The sequence below is a fragment of the Suncus etruscus genome, chromosome 18, assembly GCF_024139225.1.
Source record: "Suncus etruscus isolate mSunEtr1 chromosome 18, mSunEtr1.pri.cur, whole genome shotgun sequence".
In the NCBI taxonomy this organism is placed as follows: Eukaryota; Metazoa; Chordata; class Mammalia; order Eulipotyphla; family Soricidae; genus Suncus; species Suncus etruscus.
In genome coordinates this window covers 27,136,337-27,156,096 of record NC_064865.1, presented here as the reverse complement: position 1 = coordinate 27,156,096, position 19,760 = coordinate 27,136,337, and the positions used below count along the sequence as shown (strand labels likewise).

General features: G+C 44.3%; 1 protein-coding gene across 1 annotated transcript in view; it reads right to left on the bottom strand.

Annotated features, from left to right (window-relative positions):
• Positions 1-9,965, bottom strand: part of RAB44 (RAB44, member RAS oncogene family) — a 38,481-nt gene extending 28,516 nt beyond the window's left edge. Inside the window, exon 1 of the mRNA XM_049764750.1 lies at positions 9,759-9,965. Coding sequence (XP_049620707.1) covers positions 9,759-9,965 — 207 coding nt within the window. The remainder of the gene's footprint in view (positions 1-9,758) is intronic.
• Positions 9,966-19,760: the final 9,795 nt, after the last annotated feature.

The window sequence follows — 19,760 nt, the reverse complement described above, 5'->3', positions numbered from 1 at the left end:
TAGTGAGGTTCATGAAGTGTACTGTAACTTCCAGCTCTCCTCTCCTTTGTTTCTGAAAATTATTGCAAGAATGTCTTTCATTTTTCTTAAAACCCATAGATGAGTGAGCCCATTCTGTGTCTTTCTCTCTCTCTCTCTGACTTATTTCACTCAGCATAATAAAGTCCATGTACATCCATGTATAGGAAAATTTCATGACTACATCTCTCCAGATGGCTGTATAATATTTCAGTTTCTTTAGCCATTCACCTGTTGAAAGGCATCTTGGTTGTTTCCAGCATCTTGTTATGGTAAATAGTGCTGCAATAAATATAGGTGTAAGAAAGGGATTTTTGTATTGTATTTTTGTTTTCCTAGGGTATATTCCTAGGAGTGGTATAGCTGGATCGTATGGGAGCTCAATATCCAGTTTTTGGAGGAATCTTCATATTGTTTTCCAGAAAGGTTGAACTAGACAAGATTGATAGACTATTAGCAAAACTAACAAAGAAAGAGAGAGAGAGATTTGATAACTCGTACTAGAAATGAAAAAGGGGAGATCACTACCGATATTGCAGAGATTCAAAGGGTAATCAGAAACTACTTTGAGAAACTCTATGCCACTAAAAATGAGAACCTGGAAAAAATGGATAAATTTTAGGACTCTTATAACCTTCCATGGTTGAATAAAGAGGATGTAGCATATCTAAACACCCCCATCACTATTGAGAAAATTAAAATGGTAATCAAATGTCTGCCCAAAAACAAAAGCCCAGGCCCAGATGGATTCACTAATGAATTCTTCCAAACTTTTCAAGAGGCACTACTACCAATCCTGGCTAGGCTCTTTCATGAAATCGAAAAAACAGGAACACTCCAAAATAGCTTTTATGAAGCCAACATCACCATGATACCTAAACTAGACAGAGATGCTACCAAAAAAGAAAATTACAGACCAATATCCCTGATGAACACAGATGTAAAGATCCTCAACAAAATCCCGGCAAATAGGATTCAATGCCTCATCAAGAAGATCATTCATTATGATCAAGTAGGTTTCATCCCTGGAATGCAAGGATGGTTTAACATCCATAAGTAATTATGTTTGTTATCAACATAATACACAACATCAACAGCAAGAAAAATAAAAATTACATGATCATATCAATAGACACAGAGAAAGCATTTGATAAGGTCCAACACCCATTCTTGATCAAAACTCTCAGCAACACCACAAGCAAGTGGCAAATATTATCCCCAATAGAGAAAAACTAAAAGCCTTCCCTGGCATAAGGCAAGGCTGTCCTCTCACCACTCCTATTCAACATAGCACTGGAAGTACTTGCTATAGCGATTAGGCAAGAAAAAGATATCAAGGGAATCCAGATAGGAAAGAAAGAAGTCAAGCTCTCACTGTTAGCAGATGACATGATACTCTACTTAGAAAACCCTAAAGACTCTACCAAAAAGTTTCTAGAAACAATAGCAAGGTGGCAGTCTACAAAATTAACATACAAAAATCAATGGCCTTTCTATATACCAATAATAATAGGGAAGAAATGGACATTCTTTGGTTATAAATTCTACAGTTGTCTGAGACTATGCCAGGAACAATAGTGACAGAAATATAACCAGAAATGGGGTGTTTCTACTTTCAAAGGATCCGGAGATGACTTTGTCTTAACGTGTCTGGTTGTTCCAAAACACATCAAGGACAAAAAGGCAATCTCTGCATGGATATACAGTGTTGTGGAGGACTTACTGAAAGGGAAACTTAGTTGGCATGATTCATAATAACCAAGTCTGAAAAATAAGCTATCAAATATGTTAACATTTTGCTAAATTTTTGCTCTATTTCAATGGATAAAGAAACATCTGAGAAAACTTCTCCACCCATTATATTAATTATATTAATTCTAAAACTAGAATTTGGATCTATTTAAATAATAAATTGGGAGGGTGGAACAACAAGCAACTAGCATTGCATTTGCCTTGCACATGCTGACCCAGGTTTGATCCCCAGCATCCCATTTGGTCCACCAAGCCTGCCAGGAGTGATTTCTGAGCATAAAGCCTGAATATCACCAAGTGTGGCAAAAAAAAAAAAAAATAAAAATAAAAACAACAAAGGCAGGTCTCTTAGGAAGGAGCTAAAAACCTTGGTAACCAAACTACCCCTTCTGTTTACTCCCAAAAGTTCTATTTCATCATCACTTTGACAAAATAGAAAACTATATCTTGGGCTCCCATCATCCTGAGAATCTTCTCTGATGGTTGGTATGTTTGTTGTGTGTTCGTAAGCATGTATATGTTAATATGTGCATGTGTGTTATTATGTGTGTGCGTGTTGTATGTGTTAGTATATATGGGTGTTAGTGTGGGTTTGTGATGTGTGTGATGTGTGTGTGCTGATGTGCATGCGAGCTCAGGCCAGGATTCAAACCCAGGGTCTCACACATGACAGTCATGTGCCCTGCCACTGAGATGCATTCCCAGCCACTCTGACAGCACGTTTGCTTTTTGTCTTCAAGCTTTAAATCCTCTGGGTAATAAAATAATAAAAATAAACTTGGAGCTGTCTTGCTAGACATTCCTGAAATACCTCAGCACTATTGGAAGCATCCTGGGAAGAGCTGTAAACAGAAGAGGTCATGAAGGGAAACATGCAGGCGTTGATTTTCAATGATGTCACCAGAAACTTACATAATGTTAGGACAAAATGTTACTGCAAAAATTGTTTATAAAAAAGAGAGGGCCACGGGCTGGGGAGATCGTACAATGGGTAGGGTGTTCGCCTTGCATCTGAGCAACCCAGCTTCAATCCCTGGTATGCCTAGGTTCCCTGAAGCAGGAATTATTCCTAATTGCAGAGCCAGGAGTAACCCTGAGCACTACCAGGTAGGAACCAAAACAAAAAAAGGAAAAAGAAAAAGATAAGAGGGCTAGGAATGTGACTCATCACCCTGGCAGAGTACATGCCAACTATGTGCGAGACTGGGTTTGAAGGGTCACAGATATACCCTCTGATGACCATTGAAAACCCTGAGGTGTGATGTCTCCACACCCCTATGTTAACCACAACCTGAGAACTGTTCTGCCTTGTCTGGGCTAGTTAGAAGTCACAAGCTTTATGGGAAAACCCAGGACGTCTTTGGTATTCATAATATGGTCTTATCTTCAGGAAAACACTGACCAAGGCCTGAGGTACGGAATGTGCTGGTCTGTGCTTCATCCCCACACAACTTCAATTCCCTTCCATGCAGATATTACTACTGTGATAAAGATCCACAGTTCTCAGTCTCATCACCAAAGACATTTCCGCTTTCCTGTTCTTGTTTGAAGGCCCTTCTGAGCTCCAGGCCAGTTTGTGTCTTCCACAAGGAGGGAGGCTGGGGAGGCCCTTCTCAGAGGTGTGAAGGGTGGTGAGGGAAACTAGGGAAAGCATAGTTTAAAATAAATGGGGGCAACATGACTCACAAGCACAGCCTTATTATCTGAATTATGATAACCAAAATGATAAGAATAAAACCACGGGCCCGGAGAGATAGCACAGTGGCATTTGCCTTGCAAGCAGCCGATCCAGGACCAAAGGTGGTTGGTTCGAATCCCAGTGTCCCATATGGTCCCCCGTGCCTGCCAGGAGCTATTTCTGAGCAGACAGCCAGGAGTAACCCCTGAGCAATGCCGGGTGTGGCCCAAAAACAAAAATAATTTTTTTAAATTAATGGACAAAAATAAAATAAACAAATAAGTTTTTTTTTCAGTTTGAAAAGAACAAACATTATTGCCCAGATAATGCAAATTAATAAACCCTTTAGGAAATTAATTTGGAAAATTATGATAAAGGACCCACAATTTTGTTTTTGTTTTTTTGTATTTGGGGATCATAGAAGTTATGGCTCTGAGCTCAGAAATTGCTTCTGGCATGGGGGACCATATGGGATGCAGGGATTCGAACCACTGTCCATCCTGGATCAGCTGCATGCAAGGCAGCAATGCAAAGCATTTGCCCTATCACTGTGGTATCTCTCAGGCTCTGACACATAATTTTTAAGAGTGCAACAATTTTTTCTCTGGGAATTTATACTCCAAATGTAGCCTAACTAAATCCAAGCTTTTTTATTTATTATTATTATTATTATTATTATTATTATTATTATTATTATTATTATCATCATCATCATCATCATCATCATCATTATTATTTTGGGCCACCCTGGTGATGCTCAGAGGTTACTCCTGGCTCTGCACTCAGAAATCACTCCTGGCAGGCTTGGGGGATCATATGGGATGCCAGGAATCAAACCCATGTCATTCCCGGTTTAGCTGTTTGCAAAGCAAATGCCCTATTGCTGTGCTATAGCTCCAGCCCCAAATCCAAGCTTTTTTTTGTTTGTTTGTTTTTTGGGTCACAACCCGGCAGAACTCAGGGGTTACTCCCAGCTCTACATTCAGAAATCGTTCCTGGCAGGCTCGGGGGACCATATGGGATGCCGGGATTCGAATCACTGTCCTTCTGCATACAAGGCAAATGCCCTACCTCCGTGCTATCTCTCCAGCTTCCAAATCAAAGCTTTTTGTAAGACATCTTTGCCTCTTAATGTGCCATATGTATGGTTTTAAAAACAAAGAAGCAATGTGTGTGTTCATCAGTTAAGTACTTAGTGATGAAAATCTAACATGTGTAAATCATTTTAATGGTCTATAGATCACTGAAAAGACACATATAAGGGGCTGGAGATATAGCATAGCAGTAGGACATTTACCTTGCATTCAGCTAATTCAGGACAAATGGTGGTTCAAATCCCAGCATTCCATATGGTCCCCCATGCTTGCTCTGAGCACAGAGCCAGAAGTAACCCTTGAGCACAACTCTGACCCAAAAATCAAAAAAAAAAAATTATAAGGGATAAAGAGATGGCTAGGGTAGGTAGAATAGGGAACTTACTTTGTATCCAACCTGGGTTCCATCCCTGGCACCACAAATGGTGGTCCCCTGAGCCTCACCAGGAGTGATTCCTCAGTGCAGAACCAGGAGTAAGTCCTGAGCACTGCTGGGTGCTTACTCCCAGAAAAATAGTTAAAGAAAGGCCTTAAATCAAAATGGAGGATATATATGGCTTGGTTTTTGTTTTATTTGTTTATCCTGATAGACTCCTGACAGCTTATTATGTTTTATCTTTTTAAAAAATTGAAAGGAGAAATACACAGAAAGAGAGCTCAAGTAGTAGAGCATGTGCAAAAGTTCAACCTCTGACACTTAAAAATAAAAATAAATACAATAATTTTTTAAAGTTTAATATAGAGGGACTGGAGAGAGAGTACAGCGGGTACTATACTGTCTTTGTATGTGGCCAATCTGGGTTCAATCCCTAGCATCCCATATGGTTCCCTAAATCCCAGCAGGAGCAATATCTGTGCACAGAGTCAGGAGTATGTCAAGAGTACAGCTCGGTGTAATCTCAAAAACAAAGAAAAGTTTAATATTGGAAATGCAAAATGAAGAATAATTGTCAAATCACTGGTTTATAAAGTGGCTGTACAGAGTGAATAACTTTTCCACCACCAAATTCCCAATGACACTTAAGATATTTTTCTTGGGGACCGGAGAGATAGCGTGGAGGTAAGGCGTTTGCCTTTTATGCAGATCGGTTCGAATCCTGGCATCCCATATGGTCCCCTGAGCCTGCCAGGAGTGATTTCTGAGCATAAAGCCAGGACTAACCCCTGAGCACCGGCAGGTGTGATCCAAAAACCAAACAAACAAACAAACAAAAAAAAAAGATATTTTTCTTGGAGTTAAGACCAATCGTGTGATCCATATTGGTTGAAATCATCAGAGTACCAAAATGTTTCTCGGGCTGGGGAAAGAGCTGAAATGACTAGAGCCTTATCTTATAGAGGCTTATCTGATTGAGCCTTATCTTACGGACTCATCGCTCCTGGTTCTACCCCTGCTGGACCTGAGCAGCAGAATCTCCAGGCCTGCACAGCCTGGCCAAGTGTCACACTGGGAGTAGCTCTGGGCTGCCTGGGATACCTCCCCTAAAAGTCTATGTCCCAAATGTATGACCATAGATAAGACTTTAAGTATGAGTCTATTGAAGGATTTATACAGTGAGAGCTGGGAGTATATTCATTTCCAAACTTTCTTCAATGTCACTATGAGTCTGTGAAGGAAAATATATTCAATGAGGGCCCGGAGAGATAGCACAGCGGTGTTTGCCTTGCAAGCAGCCAATCCAGGACCAAAGGTGGTTGGTTCGAATCCCGGTGTCCCATATGGTCCCCCGTGCCTGCCAGGAGCTATTTCTGAGCAGACAGCCAGGAGTAACCCCTGAGCAATGCCGGTGTGGCCCAGAAACAAAAAAAAAAAAAAAAAAAAAAATATATATATATATATATATATATATATATATATATATATATATATATATATATTCAATGAAACAATCACCTCTAGTAGAGTAACACTGTTTAGGGTAAAAATAGTAACACTATTGTAAGCCATGTTCTCTTAACAACAACAAAGATAAGGCATTAAAGATTAAAACTTCAGTTAATCAGGGGCTGGAGAGCTAACAGTGTGCAAGGAGCTTGCCCTGGATGCAGCCTCTATGGTTCTTTATGGATCCTCTGCACCCTATATGGTTCCACCAAACCTGGCTGGGAGTGATCCCTGTGCACAGATCCCGGAATCTGGAATAAATACAGCACTACTCCATACAAAAGAAATCAAATAACTTTGCAAAACTCTACGTGATTCTCCTGCATCAGCTGCTTCTGGAAATTGAGCCCAGGGCTCACACACATGAGGTATGTGCTTTACCATGGAGTCCTCTCCGTGGCCCCCAATCTAAGATTTTGTACGAGAAACTGTAGGCTAGAGCTAAGAGGGCTCAGTACGTCAAGCATCTTGATTTGCAGACTGTACATGCAGAGGCCCAGTTCTCATTCACTACCATGGGAATAATCAAGCCGGAATAACCAAGGAAACACTTGAGACTAATGGATACTACTCGGCAGTAAGAGCAGAGGAAGTTATGCAATTTTTAGATACATGGTTGTATCTGGAGGGTATCAAGTCGAGTGAAATGACTGAGAAGGAGAGGAACAGACACAGAACATCTCACGCAGATGTGGACTATGAAGAAACATAATAGGGGAATAACGACTTCCAAAGGAGATAGAAACGAAGAGAAGGAGAACTGGTCCTTGGTAGGAAGTTTATCACTGTGGGAGAAAGTGGAAAGGTCAGGGAAGGGACCACTCTGACAATGATAGGGGGAAGTGGTCATTCAGGGTCAGGAGGTAAAGTAATATGCGTGTTACTCTATCAGTATTGGGAACCTCAGGGCCCAAGAGGAAAAAAGAAAAGAGCAAAGTGTCTGGCATACTGGCGCTGAAGAGACAGTACTTGCCTGGAATGCATTCGACCCAAACGGGTTTGATTCACAGCATCCCATATAGTCCCAGAACATTACCAGGAGTAGTTCCTGAGAGCAGAGCCAGGAGTAACTCTGAGCATTACTGGGAGTGACCCCCAAGCCAAAAATAAATGAACATAAATAAAATGAGATAAAAGTGTCTGTCATAGAAGCAAGTTGGGGAGCTAGAGGAAAACTGGAGACACTGGGCACTGGTGATGGGATAGATAAAATATTTGTATGCCTGAAAATCATGAATAATTTTGTAATGTTGTCATTTATAATGATTCAATTAAAAATTTTATGGACACATGAAAAGTTTCTAAAATTTGGAATAAATTAGAAGGCAGACCATACATTTTTTTATTATCATTAGGGAGAAAAGATCCAAGTGTTTTCTAGCCTAGGGAAATGTCCTCAATTCATCTCATTGTTTATCGTTTTTCTCCCTCCTCCATCATTGTTTATCTTTTATTAAAAGTCCTATGCTTGGGACCAGAGATATAACCTAGAAAGTAGGTGCTTGTCTTCACACAACTGACCTGGGTTCCATCTCTGGCATCCCATATGATCCCCTGAGCTTCTCCGGGAATGACCCCTGAGCACAAAAACCAAAACCAAAGAAAAGAGGGGAAAAAGAGGAAAAAAAGTCCTAGCTTTATTAAAATTATTTAGTATCTGACATTTCTTTTATTTTTGTCCAAGTGGAGGGGAATCATTGCTGTCTATAGAACCAGGAAACCTAAAGATTGATGCCCTGTCGGACTTTTGGCCTTTTGTTTCTTTGTTTTGGAATCACACCCAGCTGTGCTCAGGGTTTACTCCTGTGCACTGGGATCACAGGTAGTGGGGTTCTACTGACAATAAATAAAGCCAAGGATTTGAACCTGGGTTGGCTGCATGCAAGCAAATGCCTAACCCACTGTATTATCTTTCTGGCCTTGACTTTTTATTTTAATTGAACTCAGCAGTCTGACTCTAATGCTGTTCTGCCAGTTACCTACACACCCCAGCTTTGCAACTGCTCTTTAAACTAGTCATAAATCTTACTGGTTCCCTCATTAATTTAAAACACTAATTAAGAGTCAGGGGGGGGGCCGGGCGGTGGCGCTGCAGGTAAGGTGCCTGCCTTGCCTGCGCTAGCCCAGGACGGACCGCGGTTCGATCCCCCGGCGTCCCATATGGTCCCCCAAGCCAGGAGCGACTTCTGAGCGCATAGCCAGGAGTAACCCCTGAGCGTCACCGGGTGTGGCCCAAAAACCAAAAAAAAAAAAAAAAAAAGAGTCAGGGGGAAAAAGAGTCAGGGATGTGGTACCACAGTAGAGCACTTACCTTAAATATGTGAGGTCCTAAGTATCATGCAGTACAGAAAAAAAAAATAATGCTAATGAATTAGATTATAGACTTTTGATAAGTATTGGTTTTATGTTTACTTAAAAGATTTTTTTTCTAACTTCTGTTTATCCTTTTGAAAAATGCTATTTTCTCATGGAAACATAGTTCAATGGGTAAGCACTTGCCTTACCTGAAAATGACCTGAGTTCTATCCCCAGCACCACTTTTGGTCTCCCATGCCCTGCCAGTAGTGATCCCTGAGTGCAGAGCCAGGAGTAGGCCCTGAGCACTGCTGGGAGAAAGAAAATGAGATAATGAAAGAAAAGAAAGAAAAAATGAAAAGAAAGAAGAAAGAACGAAAGAAAGAAAGAAAGAAAGAAAGAAAGAAAGGAAGGAAGGAAGGAAGGAAGGAAGGAAGGAAGGAAGGAAGGAAGGAAGGAAGGAAGGAAGGAAGGAAGGAAGGAAGGAAGGAAGGAAGGAAGGAAATCATATTTTCTCATCAGGCATTGTGCCTTAGGGCGCTGAGGAGGGTGAGAATACTGAAGTTTTGTGGGGGTGAAGATAAAGTGTGGAGGGAGCCCAGGGCAGCTTGGGAGGAGAGGAGATGAGGCAAAACTCAGGACCTCACAAGGCCTTTTGCAGAAAACAAGGAGAAACCAGAGAAAAATGACTCAGCCCTGGACTAGACCACAACCTTACTCCTTACTGGCACCGTTCACCACAGCTCATCTGTTTCCCTGACGTTTATAGTCATAACAAGGTTTGATTTCAGAGGTGTTGAGTGCTCCCAATATTGAACTTCCTGCTCAAAGGCATAAACCATTTTGGGCTTTTGTGGGGCCTAGCTAGTTCTTTCCCTTGTTAAAATGCAGATGTCTCTGGCAGATGGTAAATCACACATGCGTTTGTGTGTGTTTTACAAAAAGGGTATTAGAGTGGAGAGCAAGGGGAAAGGGCTGGCGAACTCGGCCTTGCTGGGCAGGGCACCTGAAGGGTGGCACCAAGCCATGGACTCACCGCCAGATCCTCACGGATGATGAAGCCTTTCTCCTGGGCACCACAGTCCTGGAGGAAGCTCTGCACTTCCATGGCAGCCTGGGACGTCCAGAACTCGAGCTCTGGGGCCCTCGGTGTGTCTTGGCCGTCTGCTGGTTCCCGTGTCTGCCTCCGGCGGCTGGAGCCCAGTTTGCGGCCTTTTCCGGGTCCCCTCTGTCCGCTCTCCATGGTGCTTTAGCCTGGGAACAGAGGGGAGGTGAGTGTCCTGTTGGCCTGCTGGCTCCCAAAGCCTCCCAGGCTCCTATTCTCCCCTGAGAGAGACCACCTCTGCTGACAGGCCTGTCTGATCTGTGTCCACCCCACCTTGCAACCATTGCCTTATTTCTGTGCAGGCCTCTGCTGACCCTGTCCGCTCTGCCCTGCTGTCCACTAGCCTTCATCTCCTTCAGAGCTTAGTTCCATTGTCACAAGTCCTTTCTGGCCATTTCCTAAAGGAGCCCTAGACAGGTCCCATAGTCTGAATCCCATGGTGCAGCCTAGGAGCCAGCAAGGCCACATTCGGTGGTGCTGGGACCAAGCTCAGGGCCTTGAACGTCTGACACCTGTCCCCACTGAGCCCGCAGCCTCAGCTCCCCTTTTCTGTCCTGGAACCCATCGAAGCCTCCATCTGAAGGACAGAAGCAGCTGATGTGTCATCCCACCACAGACAGGTGACCTTCAGCCTATTTCCTGACACCAAAGGGTCCCCTTTCCAGGAGAGGATCCCTTCATGGTCACCGAGTTCTTCTCCATCTCCCCTCCCCTCTGGCTTCTCCCAGTGCTAATTCCCTACTTCTTTTTTTGTTTTTGTCTTCGGGTCACACCCGGCAGCACCCATGGGTTACTCCTGGCTCTAAGCTCAGAAATCGCTCCAGCAAGCTCAGGGCACCATATGGGATGCCGGAATTTGAACCACCGTCTTTCTGCATGCAAGGCAAACGCCCTGCCTCCACGATATCTCTCTGGCCCCTAATTCTACTACTTCTAATACTTGCCCCGTAAATCAATAGCTCCTTCATATGGCTCTTACAACCCTGAATGGCATGGTCTGGTCTCCTTCACCCCCTCTGGCTGTTCCCGATACAGAATATGACCTTTGTGACTTCCCAGATGGAGCCTCCACCCTGCAGACACCGCAGAACTGACTCCCAGCCCTCTCAGCCTTCCAGGGAGTCTCATGCAGAAGACATAGAAACCATCAGGTGCAGCACAGAAGGAGCAGGTCCCATGCCTGGGTGACAAGTGCTAAAAGAGTACTCAAAAAGGAGCAGCTCACTCACCAGAGCTTATCAGGGAGGACTTCTAGGAGGAGGGTACAAGATAGTAAATTCTAGGGTAGGAGAGATCCTACTTTTTTTTTTTTTTTTTTTGGTTCATGGGTCTCACCCGGCAGCGCTCAGAGATTACTCCTGGCTCTACACTCAGAAATCGCCCCTGGCAGGCACAGGGGACCATATGGGATGCCGGGATTCAAACCACCATTCTTCCACATGCAAGGCAAATGCCTTACTTCCATGCTATCTCTCTGGCCCCGAGAGATCTTGCTTAACTATAATCCCTTCCTGGCATTCAAGCTTGCTCAGGACATGTAAAGTCATCATTTCTTCTGCAGACCTTCATTCTCCCCTAAAATGTGGTGTATCCCACTAGACAACTGACCAGTTTAATATTGTGGAACTAAAGCATAAGTCTGGGAAACAGTTTTCTAGAAAAAATAATGACACCTAAATAAAATATATGAAGGACTGGAATAATAGTACAGATGGGAGGGTTCTTGCCTTGCACTCGGCCAACATGGGTTCGATCCCTGGCATTCCATATGGTCTCCTGAGCACTGGCAGGAGTGATCCCTGAGTGCAGAAACAGGAGTAATCCCTGAGCATCACTAGGTATGGCCCAACAACAACAAAATGTTCATGTGGTTGTTAACAGGATTCATTTTTTTTTTTTTTTTTTTTTTTTTTTTTTTTTTTGGTTTTTGGGCCACACCCAGTAACGCTCAGGGGTTACTCCTGGCTATGCGCTCAGAAGTTGCTCCTGGCTTGGGGGACCATATGGGACACCGGGGGATCGAACCGCGGTCCGTCCAAGGTTAGCGCAGGCAAGGCAGGCACCTTACCTTTAGCGCCACCGCCCGGCCCCAACAGGATTCATTTTTAAAGGGAAAAAACATAAGAATAGGAGCATTTGGGGGCCTGGAGAGATAGCACAGCGGCATTTGCCTTGCAAGCAGCCGATCCAGGACCAAAGGTGGTTGATTCAAATCCCGGTGTCCCTTATGGTCCCCTGTGCCTGCCAGGACCTATTTCTGAGCAGACAGCCAGGAGTAACCCCTGAGCAATGCCCGGTGTGACCCAAAAACCAAAAAAAAAAAAAAAAAGGGAGCATTTGGGGACCAAATAGAAAATTATAAATATGTAGTATGTATGACATGATACTGAAAAATGTGGGCCCGGAGAGATAGCACAGCGGCATTTGCCTTGCAAGCAGCCGATCCAGGACCAAAGGTGGTTGGTTCGAATCCCGGTGTCCCATATGGTCCCCTGTGCCTGTCAGGAGCTATTTCTGAACAGACAGCCAGGAGTCACCCCTGAGCACCGCCGGGTGTGGCCCAAAAACCAAAAAAAAAAAAAAAGAAAAGAAAAATGTGAGACTTCTTGGATGTTATAAAGGCATGGTTGTGGATCAACATGAACACAGAAGCATGGAGCTGGAGCAATAGTACAGTGGGTAGAGAGTCGCCTCCCAGTGTCCCATATATTCCCCTGAGCCTGCCAGGAGCGATTCTGAGCGCATAGCCAGAAGTAACCCCTGAGCGGCACCAGGTGTGGCCCAAAACCAAAAAAAAAGACACATGTGGGGGCCAGAGTAATAGCACAGTGGGTAGGATGTTTGCCTTGCACACAGTCAACCTGGGTTCAATCCCTGGCATCCCCAGATCCCTGGATTCCGGAGGCAGCCAGGAGTAATTTCTGAGTGCAGAGCCAGAAGCAAGTCCTGAGTGCCACTATGTGTGGCCCAAAAACCAAAAAAGAATGGGGCCAGAGAGATAGCATGGAGGTAAGGTGTTTGCCTTTCATGCAGAAGGTCATCGGTTTGAATCCCAGCGTCCCATATGGTCCCCAGTGCCTGCCAGGAGCAATTTCTGAGCATGGATCCAGGAGTAACCCCTGAGCACTGCCGGGTGTGACCCAAAAACCACAAAAAAAAAAAAAAAAGAAAGAAAGAAAGAAAAAGAAAGAAAGAAAAAGAAAGAAAGAAGGAAGGAAGGAAGGAAGGAAGGAAGGAAGGAAGGAAGGAAGGAAGGAAGGAAGGAAGGAAGGAAGGAAGGAAGGAAGGAAGGAAGGAAAGAAAGAAAGAAAGAAAGAAAGAAAGAAAGAAAGAAAGAAAGAAAGAAAGAAAGAAAGAAAGAAAGAAAGAAAGAAAGAAAGAAAGAAAGAAAGAAAGAAAGAAAGAAAGAAAGAAAGAAAGAAAGAAAGAAAGAAAGAAAGAAAGAAAGAAAGAAAGAAAGAAAGAAAGAAAGAAAAAGATGCAAGAGCATAGTAGGTCTATCTCAACCTCATGACCTGAAATGTGAAAAAGGCCCAGCAAGCGGCTACCAGTCAGAGGGAGTCATGCAGCGAATGACTTGCACAAGTCACTTAGGCCTCAAGGTCTGCCTCAAATTCCCCAGCCCAGAGACCTCCCTTTCCCGCTTAGTTTGCTCTTAGCACTTATCTCCTGCCTGGTTGGACCCTGACACTCATTAATGCTCTAAAATTTCCATGTCCTCTTATGGAAATAAAAGCTTCCTCCTGTGGTCAGGAGTTGACACCTTTGTTCTCTGCTCACTATCTAGAACAGTTCCAGGCAGACAGTTGACACTCAGCAAATATTTGTTGTTATCCATAATGACTCTATAGACTATGCTGTCTGGACAGCCTCGAGCAACCGCTGGGGAAAGGTGACAAGGACTTGAGAGTGAAAGTCCAGTTGCTCTCATCAGCTTCTCAAATTGATAGCTGAGGGACCTGAAGGGAGGGATTGCATGGGGTAGACACCTTCTGGAGCCAGGATGTCATTATGATGCAAGTACCAGGGTGTCACAGATAGCTCCTAAAATCACATGACGAGGAGGGAGAGCCTCTGAAAGTCTCAGATACCTAGAGGAGTAGCCATGGTAGGGCCATGGGATCAAGACACAGTGGGGTTGGCTTTGCTGAGGATTGTGAAACTTAAAATCTTCAGCTTTATGGGGCCAGAGGAGTGGCACTAGCGGTAAGGCATCTGCCTTGTAAGCAATAACTGAAGACGGATCACGGTTTGATCCCCCGACATCCCATATGGTCCCCCAAGCCAGAAGCAATTTCTGAGAACATAGTCAGGAGTAACCCCTGAGTGTCACCGGGTGTGGCCCAAAAACCCCCCCAAAAAAACCCTTCAGCTTTACGTGCTGAAGTTCAAATGCTACCATTTCTGGCAGTGGAGATCCCAGGTGCGAACACACACACACACACACACACACACACACACACACACACACATCAGCAAGATAAGATTTCCAAGAGGAAGATTCTAGAAGCTAAGTGCTGGAGGAGTCTACAGTGATGTGGGTGCTATGCTGTGTGTCTGTCAGCTCCAGAGTAAAGAAAGTTGGACCTGACAGAAAGATCCTATGGACACACCCCTAGGACATGGAACCTCTTGACATGCATTTTGGAGAGGTCCCAGCTGAGAGGCATCTCTACTTCTCTGTTCTTCAGTATCTTATTAAAAAAAGGTGCACATTTCAGGGGCTGGAGCGACAGTACAGCAGTAAGGTGTTTGCCTTGCACACAGACAACACAGGATGGACTCCAGTACAATTCCCAGCATCCCATATGGGGGCCCGAGCCTGCCAGGAGCGACTTCTGAGCACAGTCAGGAGTAATCCCTGAGCGCCGCTGGGTGTGACCCCCCCCCCAAATGCACATTTCCGACACCTGTCCCAGGTGCCAGCTAGTCCCCTTCAAGCCACAGTGTTGCCCTCAAAGCTATCAGTCCCATTGTCGTATCCTTGCCTGTCAGGAGATCTGGAACAGAAAGGCAACAGGCATTCTGCCAGTAGCATCGCCTCACAGTGCTTGTTCCTGTCAGTCAGGGGCCACACCCCGGCTCACACTTGCAATAAGCTTCCTGCTCAGCACACACACACACACACACACACACACACACACACACACACACACACTCCCTTCTTTCTTTTCTTTTATTTTTTTATTTATTTTTTATTTTTTTAGTTTTTGGGCCACTCCCCACCATGCTCAGGGGTTCTCCTGGCTCTACACTCAGGAGTCACTCATGGTGGTGCTTGGAGCCATATGAGATGCCAACCTGGGCTGGCTGTGTGCAAAGCAAATGCCTTACCTGCTGGACTATGGCTCCGGCCTCACTACTTCCTTCTTAGCTCTTACAGACACACTCTCCTCAGTTAATAGACACATACTGTTTCTTCTTAGCACACATACACTCCCACCTAGCTTTCTCTCTTCCTCTTTCTCTTTCTTCTCTCTCTTTCTTCTCTCTCTCTCTCACTCACACACACACACATATATATATACATATATATATATATATATATATACTCTCTCATACACATTTTCTCTCTTTCTCTCATCAGCCCTGTACAATAAGTCCTTCTAGTCACCCTAGGACACATTTCTCCTGCCATCTAGCATATATGAATGACTATTTGACATTAGAAGCCAGTGAGAGTGCTGCCAGCACACCTCTCTTCTCAGCCACAATTCACTCATCCCATGTGCTACCTGAATAGTGTAACTAAACAATGGAAGCCCCTGTCACCAGAAGCACAAACACCCACTGCAACAATACCACCCTTCTTCCCCACATTGCTCACCCCAGAAATCCTACAGAATTTAAAACCAAATGACAACAAGGCCTCTGACTTCCAGGTCTCTACAAGAATCAGCTCCCAAAGGGGTTGGAGTGATAATACAGTGGGTAATAAGTCTTCCAAGAGTGATACCTGAATGCAGAGCCAGGAGTAAGCTCTGAACAAAGCCAAATGTTCCCCCAAAACAAAGAGGAAGAAGGAGGAGGAGGAGGAGGAGATGAAAAAGAGGGAGGAGAAGGAGGAGGAGAAGAAGGAGGAGGAGGCCAGAGAGATAGCATGGAGGTAGTGCGTTTGCCTTTCATGCAGAAGGAGGGTGGTTTGAATCCCGGCATCCCATATGGTCCCCTGAGCCTGCCAGGGGTGATTTCTTTTTTTTTTTTTTTTTTTGGTTTTTGGGCCACACCCGGTGACGCTCAGGGGTTACTCCTGGCTATGCGCTCAGAAGTCGCTCCTGGCTTGGGGGACCATATGGGACACCGGGGGATCGAACCGCGGTCCGTCCTAGGCTAGCGCAGGCAAGGCAGGCACCTTACCTCCAGCGCCACCGCCCGGCCCCAGGGGTGATTTCTAAGCCTAGAGCCAGGAGTGACCACTAAGCGCTGTCGGGTGTGACCCAAAAACAAACAAAAAAAAAAAAGAAGGAGGAGGAAGAGGAAGAAGAAGCAAGGAGGAAGAGGAAGAGAAGAATAAGAAGGAGGGGGGGTAAGGGGGAAGGAGAACAAGAACAAGAATGAGAACAAGAAGACCAAGAAGGAGCCAGATAGATAGCACAGCGGTAAGGCGTTTGCCTTGCAAGCAACTGATTCAAACAGATGGTGGTTCAAATTCCGGCATTCCATATGGTCCCCTATGCCTTCCAGGAGTGATTTCTGAGTGCAGAGCCAGGAGTAACCCCTGAGAGCTGCCAAATGTGACCAAACAAACAAACAAAAGAGAAGACCAAGAAGAACAAGAAGAAAATCAGCTCCCAATTGGGGATTTGATTTTGAGGAGCCAGAAATAGAAAGTCTGGGTTTAGAAGGATGGAGCAGGTGACAAAGCTAGTTCCAGCATTCTCTCACCAAAGTGATGAACAATGGTGCCAGACTCTATTACATTTTAAATTCAGCAAGAGTCAAAGAACCCAAATTATCCCAATTGGTGGAGTTGAGAGTCCTTGTTCTCATTTACATCCCCTCTTTTAATCTCACAAGAGAAAAGCTGAGACTGAGAAGTCAGTGGACAAGCATTGAAGAGCAGGTAAACCCTTCTGTTGCCTCTGATATACCAGCAAGAGAGCTCCAGATTCACTGTGAAAAGAGCTCAGCCCTTTACACCCCTATCTCCGAAGCAAGACAAGCACTGCTGCTCCCCCAGTCCCACCCACTCAAGGAACAAAAGCAACATGAGGGTGGACCCCACCTGTCCTGCACAAAGCCATACCTGGGCCTGGCGAAGAGGCAACCACTGACTAGAGGAGTCCTTGAGCTGTGGAGCTGTTAACAGTCTGCCTCTTGCCTAATCTCTCTTTCCGCTGCCCAACAAACCAATCTCTTGTGCTTATCTATGGTGCTTCCTGTAGAAGTGGCTGCTGGATATCCTTTCATCATAGGCCTGGTCCTCCAAGGCGCCTTGCCTCAAGACCTTGGAAATGAAGGTGAAGGAAGATCCTTCTAAGCAGAAGCTCTGAAGGATGTGATGGATTGGGGTAGACTGCTCAAGGCCACTCAGTGCTCCATTGCAAAGTCATAACTTGAAGCTAGCTCTCTAATTCAGGCTAAAACCATGCCTTAACCCAGACAGTGTCAGTAGACACAGGGTAGAGCCAGTGTTTGGACTGTCCCAGGGTAATTGACACCAGGTCTGACCTCAGGTCCTCAATCTCTGTGTCTTGCAATGGCGGGGGTGGGGCACAAACACAAATCATGGAAAGTTGTGCCAATTTTAGAGAATAATCTTTTTCTGTTGTTGTTGTTGTTGTTGTTGTTGTTGTTGTTTTTAGATTCACACCCGGTGGCTCTCAGGGTTTTACTCCTGGCTCTGTGCTCAGAAATCACTCCTGGCAGGCATGAAGGACCATATGGGATGCCAGGATTTGAACCACCATCTGTCCTGGATGAGCTGTGTGCAAGGCAAAAGCCCTACCACTGTGCTATCTCTCTCCAGCCCCAAGAATAGGCTGATCTTTTTTTTTTGGTTTTTTGTTTTGTTTTGTTTTGTTTTTTGGGCCACACGCAGTGACGCTCAGGGGTTACTCCTGGCTATACACTCAGAAATCGCCCCTGGCTTGGGGGACCATATGGGATGCCAGGGGATTGAACCAAGGTCTGTCCTAGGCTAGGGCACACAAGGCAGACGCCTTACACCCTGCACTACTGCTCCGGCCCTAAGAATAGTCTAATCTTAAACCAAACTATCTTGTAGAACTGCAACCAGGAGAGCAATGTGATACCAGATCATGAATGAAATTGGGTGAATCAAATAAAAAATTGAAAGGAAGAGGGGCTGGAGAGATAGCACAGCAAATAAGGACCTCTCACCCTATATGGTCTCCAAACCCCATCAGGAGTGATCTTTGACCAGAATATACAGAAAACTGAGAGCAATTGGGCTGGAGAAGTGTTCATATAGAGAAAAGAGAAAAATATTTATTTTTCTGTCTTATACTATCTTTATACATTACCACTACATAGTCAGAGGGAAAAATGAAGAGAATGTGGTAGAATGGTTATTTTTATTTTATTTTATTTTATTTTTATTTATTTATTTATTTATTTATTTTGGTGTTTGGGTCACACCTGGCAGCGCTCAGGGGTTACTCCTGGCTCTATGCTCAGAAATTGCCCCTGGCAGGCACAGGGGACCATATGGGGTGCTGGGGTTCGAACCAATGACCTTGTGCATGAAAGGCAAACGCCTTACCTCCATGCTATCTCTCCGGCCTCTAGAATGGTTATTTTTAAAGGTAATGAGTATAGGGTCTACAGGAATTATTTTATTATTCTGCAATTTTTCTGTCTGAAATGATTGATTTCAGTATAAAATTTACATACATTTTTGGGACTAGAGTAATCCCTGAGCATCTGTAGCATGCTCCTTTGCCAAACAACAACAAAAAAAAATACTCCAAAATTTTTAAATAATTTTATGTATAAATAAATATAGAGTCTCACAGTTAAATAAATTCTTGAAAAATTCTTTGCTGTTGTTTCTTGGATTTTAGTTTGGGGGCCACACTCAGTGGTGTTTTGGGGCTACTCCCTGTGTACTGCTTGAAGGTAGAATGGGCATCATACAACGTCAGGCATGTGCAAGGCATATTCTCAGCCCTTTGATTTGTCTCCTTGCCCCCTTATTTTTAGTAAAACTCTTTTAATCTCTGGTCCCTCTAGGCATTTTATTAAAAATATAGGGGCTAGAGTAATAGCACAGCAGGTAGAGCATTTGTTTTGCATGCCACCGACCTGGGTTTTTTTTTGTTTGTTTGTTTTTTGTTTTGTTTTGTTTTTGGGTCACACCTGGCTCTATGCTCAGAAATCGCTCCTGGCAGGCTCAGGGGACCATATGGGATGCCAGGATTTGAACCACCGACCTTCTGCATGAGAGGCAAACGCCTTACCTTCATGCTATCTCTCCGGCCCCCGATCTGGGTTTGATCCCTATATGGTCCCCCAAACCTTCCAGAAGTGATTTATGAGCGCAGAGCCAAAAGTAATCGCTGAGTGATGTCAGGTATGGCCCAAAACAAAAACAAAACAAACAAAATATATAGCCCCCCCTCAGTATCACCAGAAACTGAGGGGCCTTTTGAACTATATCTCTAGTTTTTTGTTTTTGTTTTTTTTTTTTACAAATATTTATTGAGTATCTGCCTGCATGAGAAATACTGTGCTGGTCACTGAGCACACAAATGTGAAAAGGATTTTAAAACAAGATGGAATAAAGGTGATCTAAGGCCTAATAGTAATGAGTGCCACAAAGAAAAGAAAAACAAAAAGGATGGAGAGGTAGAAGGTGTGGAGGAAGCTGGAGAGGCCTGTCTGAGGATATGATGTTGGGACAGAGTTCATCAGGGTGTGCAAAGGCCCTGGGGAGAGTGAGAAGAGCAATATGGCTAGAGTAGACAATGG